Source organism: Lathyrus oleraceus, chromosome 2 (genome assembly GCF_024323335.1).
Source record: "Lathyrus oleraceus cultivar Zhongwan6 chromosome 2, CAAS_Psat_ZW6_1.0, whole genome shotgun sequence".
In the NCBI taxonomy this organism is placed as follows: domain Eukaryota; kingdom Viridiplantae; phylum Streptophyta; class Magnoliopsida; order Fabales; family Fabaceae; genus Lathyrus; species Lathyrus oleraceus.
This window is the reverse complement of record NC_066580.1, coordinates 439,604,936-439,615,647: the sequence shown is the minus strand read 5'-3', so window position 1 is coordinate 439,615,647 and position 10,712 is coordinate 439,604,936. Positions and strand designations below refer to the sequence as shown.

At 36.6% G+C, this 10,712-nt stretch overlaps 2 protein-coding genes across 2 annotated transcripts; both read right to left on the bottom strand.

Annotated features, from left to right (window-relative positions):
• Positions 1-4,796: 4,796 nt before the first annotated feature.
• LOC127123606 (uncharacterized) lies at positions 4,797-5,822 on the bottom strand. Its single transcript, XM_051053808.1, has 2 exons — positions 5,692-5,822; positions 4,797-5,118 (listed from the first exon to the last, which is right to left on the bottom strand). Exons 1-2 carry the CDS (start codon positions 5,820-5,822, stop codon positions 4,797-4,799), a joined length of 453 nt encoding a protein of 150 aa, XP_050909765.1.
• Positions 5,823-5,882: 60 nt separating this feature from the next.
• On the bottom strand, positions 5,883-7,217 carry LOC127123605 (uncharacterized). Its single transcript, XM_051053806.1, has 3 exons — positions 6,945-7,217; positions 6,252-6,641; positions 5,883-6,203 (listed from the first exon to the last, which is right to left on the bottom strand). The coding sequence occupies exons 1-3, from the start codon at positions 7,215-7,217 to the stop codon at positions 5,883-5,885; spliced, it is 984 nt and encodes a 327-aa protein (XP_050909763.1).
• Between the last annotated feature and the right edge of the window lie 3,495 nt (positions 7,218-10,712).

The window sequence follows — 10,712 nt, the reverse complement described above, 5'->3', positions numbered from 1 at the left end:
TGTTTGGTGATCTCTCCCAATGCAAACCCAATGAAAGAGGGGTATGGAGGATGCCAAGGTGTGATCCCAATGCTAATGCATATGATGAGAATAGCATGAGGAATCTTAGGGTCAAAATTGGGGTCTTACAATGTGATGCTATGTTTTGATTATTGGTAATTGTGAGTTGTATGACCGGCATATCATGACTTCAAGGCAAGGCTCTATGCAAATTTATAAGGCATGGCAAAGGTATTCAAGACATGACCAAAATCGAAATGTTGCAAAAGTAGTGTTTCTTGTTCATGAAGAAAGTGATCATGGGATCTCATGGTATGCAAGGATAGGAATGTAATTAGTATTAGGGTTTAAGTCATGAAGAAAATAGGTTGGTTGACCAAAAAGTTAATAGTTGACCAAAAAGTCAACAACTGACCAAAAGTCAACAATTGACCAAAAGTCAACTTTTTGTAAAAATGTAATTTTCTTTCTCTTTTTTGTAATGGACCATGTATATTGTTATATGAATGAATTTTTTTGAATGAAATGATCATGATTGAATGTGAACCAAATCTAAATTTAAAATGAATTTTACTTAAAAGCCCAAATGCTAAAACCTTTAAATCACCAAGATCATGAATTACATGATAATCACATGAGTTAAATGGATTAAATCAAATGAAAGAATCAAGAATTAATGACCTATAATGCCCTATGAATCACAATAGGACAACGACAATCAATGGACCAATAGATTAATGCAAACATGGACCTTACACCATATACTAAAAACTTATGAACTTGGAAGTAATATAAGCTTAAAATCAATGGATCAGGAATGTTCAAGTAGATGAAACCCCCAAGCTTGTAGACATAAAAGGTCAACTGAATAATTCTTATGCATAAAGCAAATTTTATGATTGATGATGCATTACATGATGGGCCAGAACCCCTCCAAATGGATTAGGGTTTGAAATAAACCCCAAGGTCAAAAGCCAAATCAATAAGGCACAGTAACACCAAGATTCCCATATTAGGTTTTTATGATTCACACCCTCTAACAAAGGTCTTCCAACCAAGCATGAGGGTTCACAGACAGGTTCCTAATACATAGACCCATGACTAAGGTTTTGATAGCCCAGACAAGGCCCAAAGAACAATCATAAAGTCTCATTACCAAATCACCAAGAAAATAGGGTTTGAAAGCTCTGAGGAGTGCCATGATTAAACCCTTTTGAATCCACACCTCCAAGATCAGACAATCAGGGTTTTACATCCCATATGCTTTGATGAATAGCCAAACCATACTTTGGAAGTTTGATCCACACACAAACCCTAGCTTTAGAAGCCAAGAGCTTTGAATTTATAGTGATCTACTAATGAATGAATGATGCATATGAATGAGCTATGAGTGTATGCAAATGATCCCCAAGCCAACTGGTTGGATGAGAAGATGAAAAAGAGGAGGGCAATTTTTGGGGTACAATACATGCAATAACAACATCATGCACCATGACCCACCTCCATAGTCAATGTACACCGCCAATATTGGCCATCATGCATCAAATACATGTTATATAGCTCAACAACATCAACATACAACATACCAAGCAACAATAATGCATTCAAGGTTATGTCTCACCACCACAAAAACATTTCAATACCTATCAACATCATCAAACATAGAAATATTCATTTTTAGGTACATAAACTAATCTTTAATGATAGTATGCACTATCAGTTTTCTGAAGCTTTGAACGACACTCGAATCGGGCACTCAAAACAAAAGTTATGAATTTTTAAAGTTTTTAAGAAATCGCTCCCAGTGTAACCGGTTACCCTAAACCCAGTAACCAATTACGCTACATCCAATAGTGCAACCCACACTGTTACACACACGGTAACCGGTTACTTAAAAACTGGTAACCGATTACACCCCCCCTTTCCAGCCCCTGCGTGGCCTCTGTTACACAGGGTAACCGGTTATCCAAAAACCAGTAACCGGTTACACCCCTAATTTTTTTTCCAAAAAACGTGTTTTTAAGCAGTGTAATCGGTTACTCCAATTCTGGTAATCGGTTACTCTGTTGCAGAAGCACTTTATTGCAACATTTCCAAAACAAAAATCATCTAAAATTCATCCACAAACCCCATTTTTCTCCCAAATCGTTTATATCACATTTTAACACGAAAATTATTTTTCCAAAGTTCAAAACCCCAACTTATTTACACCGAAAGTGTTCATAACTCAGTTTCGACTCAAACCCGAAATAACATCAATTCACACAACATTGACCACAAACAATCCAATCAAATTTCATGATTCTAACAGCAACAATTCATCATTCACACAATTCAATAATTAACAATATCACCATGATCATGAACATAGAGAAGAAAAACACAAAACCTACATGGCATAATCTACCCACCATCATCATGTTAACCTTTAGATAATCAGAACCCGGCCCTTACCTTAGAGTTCCTTACAATAGATTATTTGACCTTCAACAATGGTGATTCTCCCCTTGAGCCCTATTCTCTTCTTCTCCCTTTCTCAGCTTCTTCTTTTTTTTCTTTCCAAATGATACATTTTTCTGTGTTTCTATCTAAAATCCCTTTTTTCTATTTTTATTATAATTCCTATTATTTTGTTAATTTATTATATTATCATTATTTTCTTAATAATAATAATAATAATAATAATAATAATAATAATAATAATAATAATAATAATAATAATAATGTTAATAATAATAATCCGCTCAAATTAAATAATTAAATTAATATTCATCTAATATTAATTAATTAAATTAAATAATAACTAAAATAGTTTATTAGTTTTACTCATCACACCATCCTTTCTACACTTTTGCTCACACACTCCCTAACACTTTAATTTCTAAGGCCACTACCTCACACCAAGGGTACACGATACATCAAAACACCAATCAACATAACACAACCACAACTAACACATAATTAAATTACGAAAAATACTTTAAATAAAATTGGGGCTTTACAACTCACCCCACTTAGAACATTTTTCTCCTCGAAAATTAGTTGATGCAAACAACACTAGATACGACTCTTGCATCCTGATTTCCAACTCCCAAGTCATATTTCCTCCGACACCGCCTCCCCACACTACCTTCACGAGAGCAATCTCTTAGCCTCTCAGTTGTTTCAGTTCTTGATCATCAATCCTTATAGGAAGAGCCTCAACTGTTAGGTTATCCCTCACCTGAACATCATCCATCAGAATCATATGCGACGAATTTGGAACATACTTCCGAAGTTGTGAAACATGGAACACATCATGTAGATTTGACAAATTCGGTGGTAACGTCACTCTATAAGCAATAGGTCCAACTTGCCCGGATATCTGATACGGACCAATAAATCGAAGAGTAAGCTTCCTTAACTTCAAAGCACGTCCTACACCTGTCACTGGAGTGACTCTCAAGAACACATGGTCTCCCTCTTGAAACTCAAGATCCTTTCCCCTCTTATCATGGTAGCTTTTCTGCCTACTCTGCGAAGCTTTCACCTTCTCCAGAATCAGCTTCACCTTCTCTCTCCAGAATCAGCTTCACCTTCTCATTTGTCTATTAGACAATCTCAGGTCCAAGCACTACACTCTCACCAGATTCATGCCAACACAAAGGTGTCCTACACCTTCGACCATACAAGGCTTCAAAAGGTGTCATTCCAATACTAGAATGGAAATTGTTATTATATGTGAACTCGATCAACAGCAAATGACTATCCCAAGCACCTCATTTCTCGAGAACACAAGCTCTCAACAAGTCCTCTAATGACTGAATGATCCTCTCTGCATGACCATCGATTTGCGGATGATAAGTTGAACTCAACCTCAACTTCGAACCCAATGCTTCTTGCAAACTCTCCAAAAACCTAGAAGTGAACCTCAGATCTCTATCAAACATAATACTCAACGAAACTCCATGAAACTTCACAATCACACGGATATATATCTCTGCCACCTTTTGCATAGAAAAACTAATGTTAATCAGAACAAAATGGGTCGACTTCGTCAGCCTATAAACAATTACCCAAATGGTATCATGCCCTCTCGGAGTATTCGGGAACACTGTCATAAAATCCATAGAAATGCTATCCCATTTCCATTCAGGAATATCCAACTGTTGCATCAACCCTGCAGGTTTTTGATATTCCACCTTTGACTCCTGACAAGTCAAACAGGAATAAACAAACTGAGCCACATCTCGCTTCATTCTAGACCATCAAAAGATCTTCTTCAGATCCTGATACATCTTAGTAGCTTTTGGATGAATACTCAAGCTACTTCGATGACTTTCTTCCAAAATCATCTTTTTCAACTTAGATTTGTCAGGAATACAAATTATGTCTATGGACCTCAAAACACCTTATTCGTCCACTTTGAAATCATTACTTTTAGTCTGACTACTTCCAACCATCAAGTCCACCAACTTTTGACTCTCTTTAATGTTATTAAGAAAATCATTGTTGATCTTCAGCATACCCAACATCACACTCTGTGGTGTCAGCTCACAGACCAAACTCATATCTCAGAAATGTTCAATCATTTCCAACTCTCTAACCATCATAGCAGACATATGCAAAGACTTCCGACTTAAAGCATCAACCACGACATTCGCCTTACTGGGATGATAATTCAAGCCAAAGTCATCATCTTTTAAGAATTCCAACCATCTGTGTTGTCTCATATTTAATTCCCTTTGATCAAACAAGTATTTCAAACTCTTATGATCACTAAACACTTTAAATATGGAACCATAAAGATAATGCCTTCAAATTTTCAACATGAACACCACCATAACCAACTCCAAATGATGAGTAGGATAGTTTCTCTTATGAATCCTCAGTTGTCGAGAAGCATAAGCCACAACCTTTCCATCTTGCATTAGCATACCACCTAAACCCATCAACAACACACCACAATACTCCACAAATGATTCATTTGGTTCAGATAGAATCAACACCAGAGTTGTAGTCAACCTTTTCTTCAGCTCCACAAAATTGTTCTCACAATGAACGTCCCACACAAGCAGTTTACCATTGCAGGTCAAATGAGTTAATTGAAATTCTAACTTGGAAAATCCTTCAATAAATCTGCATTTATAACCATCGAATACCAAAAAGCTTCTAATCTTTGTCACCGACTTCGGAGCCTCCCATTATAGAGCTGCATCTACCTTGGATGGATCCACAACAATACCACCACCTGAAATAATATGACCAAGAAAGCTAACATCTTTCAACTAGAATTCACACTTTGGCAACTTGGAGTAAAGCTTTTTCTCCTTCAACACTTGTAATACAACTCGCAAATTCTCAGCATGTACTTCTTCTGATTTAGAATAGAGCAGAATATCATCAATAAATACCACAACAAAACGATCCAAGTAAGTATGAAAGATACGATTCATGTACTTCATAAATACTTTGGGTGCATTAGAAACATTGAACGGCATCACCAAATATTCATGGTGTCCATATCAAGTTCTAAACACCGTCTTTTGTACATCTACATCTTTCACTATGATTCGATGGTAACTTGACCTCAAATCAATTTTGCTAAACACACATGCACCCACCAACTGATCCATCAAGTCGTATGTACTTGGAAATGGATACTTGTTCTTAATTGTCACTTTATTCAACTATCGATAATCCACACACAACCTCATGCTACCGTTTTTCTTCTTTACAAACAACACCGGAGCTCCCCAAGACGACACACTTGGTCTCACAAATCTCTTCTCTAGCATATCTTCTAATTGTTTCTTTAACTCTGCTAGCTCCAATGCAGACATCCTGTATGGTGCCATAGAAACATGTTTGGTACCAGGGACAAGAGCAATAGAAAACTCCACCTAACTCTCTGGCGGTACATCTGAAATGTCATCTGGAAACACCTCTGGAAAATCATGCACTACTTGCAATTCATCAATCACCGCCTGACTCTTAGCAGATAACGCCACGAACAACACAAACACCCAAGCTTCCTTTTCCAAAAGCTCCTTCAACTCTCTAGTAGACAAGAAACCAGCTCCTTCCTCCTCATTAGGAGTAAGAAACCGCACTGACTTGTTATAACAATTGATATCGACATGATTTAAGTCCACCCAGTTCATCCCCAAGATAACATCAAGATTCTCCAATGGCAAGCAAATGAGATCAATTCCAAAATCTTTCTCAAAGATTAATAGAGGATAATTCAAACAAACTCAAGTAGTAGTCACCAAACCCTTAGCAGGAGTTTCGATAACCATTTCTCCACTCATAGAAGACACAACAAGGCCTAGCCTTTTCACACATACGACAATAATAAAAGAATGAGAAGCACCATTATCGATAATAGCAATCAAAGGTGTGTTATTAATATAACATATACCTCGGATCAACCTGTCATCACTGGAAGTCTGAGTCCCTGTCAGTGCGAACACCTTTCCTCCAGTTGAAGCTTGCTTAGGCTTCGAGCAACGGGTGTTGATATGTCCTGGTTCAACATAATTGTAGCAAGTCACCATATTCTCTTTATAATCAACACCTAGATGTCTTGACTTCTCGCACTTGTAACACTTCTTCACATCACTCTTGCATTCACTGACACGATGACCCAACTCATCGCACTTATATCACTTAAGAGAAGTAGAAGCACCTCCCAAACTTAGCCTTTCACCATCAGTAGCTCTCTACTTACATTTATCAGTTGGATCACTATATGGCTTCCCACAATTCAGATTCTGCTTTCCTCTTCTCGCTCAGCCCCTTGTAGTGAGTCGACCGAGCCTTACTGTCATCATCATAAATTCTACAGTTGTTCACCAACTATGGAAACCTCCTAATATGTTGGTATCTAATCGCCTGCTTAATTTCAGGATGCAAAACATTCTAGAATTTGATACACTTTGAGAACTCAACAGTCGTCTCACTGTAATGAGGGTAGAATTAGCAAGTTCCACAAATCTGGCAACATACTCAGTAACCGAAAAACTACCCTGCTTCAGCTCCAGAAACTCAATCTCCTTCTTCCCACGAACATCCTTAGTAAAGTACTTCCTCATAAATTCCATGCGGAACACATCCCAAGTTACAACTTCAGTTGCAGCATCCAACACCTGATGAGTGTTGATCCACCAGTCACCAGCCTCCTTAACTAACATATATGTACCGAACCGCATCTTATGTGCTTTAGAGAAATCCATCACTATGAAAATCCTCTCAATCTCCCAGAGCCAAGTCTGCGCTTCATCAGGATGGTACCTACCCTAGAAAGTAGGTGGATTGTTCCTCTCAAACTTCCCCAAATGTCAGAACTCGTCATTCCCACCAGCATTAGGCTGATTTTGCACAGCCTGAGCAACAACCTGCAAAGCAACAACAATAGCAGCGTCATTTCTTCCAGCCCTTTTTTGCTTCATATCAGCAACATCAATAATGGTTAAAGAGACAACAATTGGACAAACCAACCAAACTCTGATACCACTATGTAAGACCCTAAATTCCCCCTGCATAAATTTAAAACATTTATCAGAGTAAAACACATGTATGAATGTTAACTGTTATTAAATAGCAGTAAATCGAAAAGACATGTAACACTTGACATTTATAAAAATAGGAGTAATAACCACATGTATGAATGTTAACTTTTATTAAATAGCAGCGGAACAATAATAAAAAATAGTAAACTCAACATATTCAACATCAACACAACATGTCATAATAAGAAATGATAAAACATAATGAAAGACACAATGTTCCAAATTCCCCGGTGTTACACATCAGAGCAGACCGCGACACTAAAATAAAACGGAAGACTTCATCTTCCACTCATATTTTAGCTCCTACTGCGGATTATCTGCATGTTACCCACGTGGAGGCAATATTCAAACAGAAGGGGTGAGATATCATAATTATATAAAGGAAATCATGATAATAAGTAAGCATCAGATTATGACATGCACATCACTCATTCCACAACACAATTCCACATAAATCCACATAATAGTTATTCACAATATAATAGCAATATAACAACCATACAATACAATAACAACATAATCAATCATCCACACAATATCAAATGCAACCAATATACATTGCAATGAGACTCAACAACTTGACGCAATGCATTTGGTACCAATACGTGAACACTCAGCTTCATCACTTCGATCCTCACCTCATAGGATCAAAGTCACCAATTCGTTACCATCACCTTCGATAACATCTCATTGATTCCATCATCTCTGAAATCAGCTACCAGCCCAATCCACACAATGGGATTTGAGGCTCACCAACGACTGACCATTTGTCCAACAACATGAATGCATGCAACATACAATACATGCAAAAACAACATCACGCATCATGGAACACCTTCATAATCAATGTACACCACCAATATTGGTCATTATGCATCAAACACATGTTATACAACTCAATAACATTAACATACAACATAACAAACAACAACAATGAATTCAAGGTTATGTCTCACCACCACAAAAACATTTTAATACCTATTAACATCATCAAACAGAAAAATATTCATTTTTAGGTACTGAAACTAATTTTTTAATGATAGTACGTGCTCTCAGCTTTCTGATGCTTCAAACGACACTCGAATCGGATACTCAGAACAAAAGTTATGAATTTTTAAAGTTTTTAAGAAATTGCTCCCAGTGTAACCGGTTACCCTAAAACCAGTAACCGGTTACACTACATCCAATAGTGCAACCCACACTGTTACACACACGGTAACCAGTTACTTAAAAATTGGTAATCGGTTACACCCCCCCTTTCCAGCCCCTACGTGGCCTCTGTTACACAAGGTAATCGGTTACCCAAAAATCACTAACCGGTTACACCCCTAAATTTTTTTCCAAAAAATGTGTTTTTAAGCAGTGTAATCGGTTATTCCAATTCTGGTAACCGGTTACTCTATTGCAGAAGCACTTTATTGCAACTTTCCAAAACAAAAATCATCTAAAATTCATCCCCAAACCCCATTTTTCTCCCAAATCGTTTATATCACATTTTAACACGAAAATAATTTTTCCAAAGTTCAAAACCCCAACTTATTTACACATAAAGCGTTCATGACTCAGTTCCGACTCAAACCCGAAATAACATCAATTCAACAACATTGACCACAAACAATCCAATCAAATTTCATGATTCTAACAGCAATAATTCATCATTCACACAATTCAATAATTAACAATATCACCATGATCATGAACATAGAGAAGAAAAACACAAAACCTATATGGCATAATCTACCCACCATCACCATGTTAACCCGTAAACAATCAAAACTTCACCCTTATCTTAGAGTTCTTAGTAATAAATTCTTTGACCTTCAACAATGGTGATTCTCCCCTTGAGCCCTATTCTCTTCTTCTCCCTTTCTCAGCTTCTTCTCTCTTTTTCCCAAATGCTACATCTTTCTGTCTTTCTATCCCAAATCCCCTTTTCTATTTTTATTATAATTCCTATTATTTTATTAATTTATTATATTATCACTATTTTCTAAATAATAATAATAATAATAGTATTCCACTCAAATTAAATAATTAAATTAATATTAATCTAATATTAATTAATTAAATTAAATTATAACTAAAATAGTTGATTAGTTTTACTCACCATACCATCCTTTCTACATTTTTGCTCACGCACTCCCCAACACCTTAATTTTTAAGGTCACTATCTCACACCAAGGGAACATGACACATCAAAACACCAATCAACACAACCACAACTAACACATAATTAAATTACGAAAAATACTTTAAATAAAATTTGGGCATTAGAATTATCACTTGACTGGATAAGAGGAGCAGGCAATGGTTCAGGACAAGTCAAACAAAGTAATAAATTGATCAAATATAACTTTGATCAACTAATTAATCTAGGGCATGATCATATTGAAATTCATAAGCATATGACATCATACAAAAAGAAATATGGCATGAAAATGGGAATTAGTCAAGAATTAACCCTAAGTTCTAACCTATTCTGAAAATGGAATTAAAGTGACAATTAGAAATTAAACTCAAAATTAAGAAGAAAAAGAACCTAATCGAAGTATAATTAAGAAAATTGTTTTAGTTTTTAGTATTTTCCAAGTATTTTAAATGTGTAGAAAATTTTACTAAAAAAAGAGAAAAGGTATTAATTGAAACACCAAGATTCAATCTACAAGGGTGTGAGATGGACCAGGGGGTGTGCCACGAAGAAGTGGCACTGGGCTTAGACTGCAAGCCTAATGTTATGGTTGTTGTTTGTGAATTCATAAGGGAGGTGTGGTAAGGAACTTGGATGTTGGGCCAGATTGAAGGCCTATGGTTGTTGATGTCTTGCTGGGCTTCAGACTAGGGGCATGTAAGGAAAATTGTGTGTATTTGAGCAAGAAACCGGGCTTGGTGTTGGGGTTAGACACAATGTGCAAGGGCAAAGGAAGAGTGGTGATCAAAAACCTCATTCAATTTAGCTTGTTAACCTTTTCCTCTCTCAAGTATTCCTCCCACCAGAAAACACTCTGTCGCGTCGGAGGTGGCGGATCATTTTAGATGAACCCTAAACCACCAAAAGAGTGATCCTCTTAACCTCCTATCTTTGTTTCTCATACCCGTTTCATCGAATTTTCCCCAATCTCCCCAAATCACCTAAATTAGTTGCAGAACCCTAATACTTAA

What these genes read in the sequence shown, in the direction of transcription:
- LOC127123606 (XM_051053808.1), bottom strand. Translation starts at nt 5,822, where the DNA reads ATGTCTGCATTGGAGCTAGCAGAGTTAAAGAAACAATTAGAAGATATG. An exon ending in AAGAAAAACGGTAGCATGAG is followed by an intron (nt 5,119 to 5,691) that starts GTTGTGTGTGGA and finishes TTATAAATGCAG; the next exon opens with ATTTATTGAAGGATTTTCCA.
- LOC127123605 (XM_051053806.1), bottom strand. Translation starts at nt 7,217, where the DNA reads ATGGATTTCTCTAAAGCACATAAGATGCGGTTCGGTACATATATGTTA. An exon ending in CTAATTCTACCCTCATTACA is followed by an intron (nt 6,642 to 6,944) that starts GTGAGACGACTG and finishes AAGTGATATAAG; the next exon opens with TGCGATGAGTTGGGTCATCG. An exon ending in AAACTCCTGCTAAGGGTTTG is followed by an intron (nt 6,204 to 6,251) that starts GTGACTACTACT and finishes TTAATCTTTGAG; the next exon opens with AAAGATTTTGGAATTGATCT.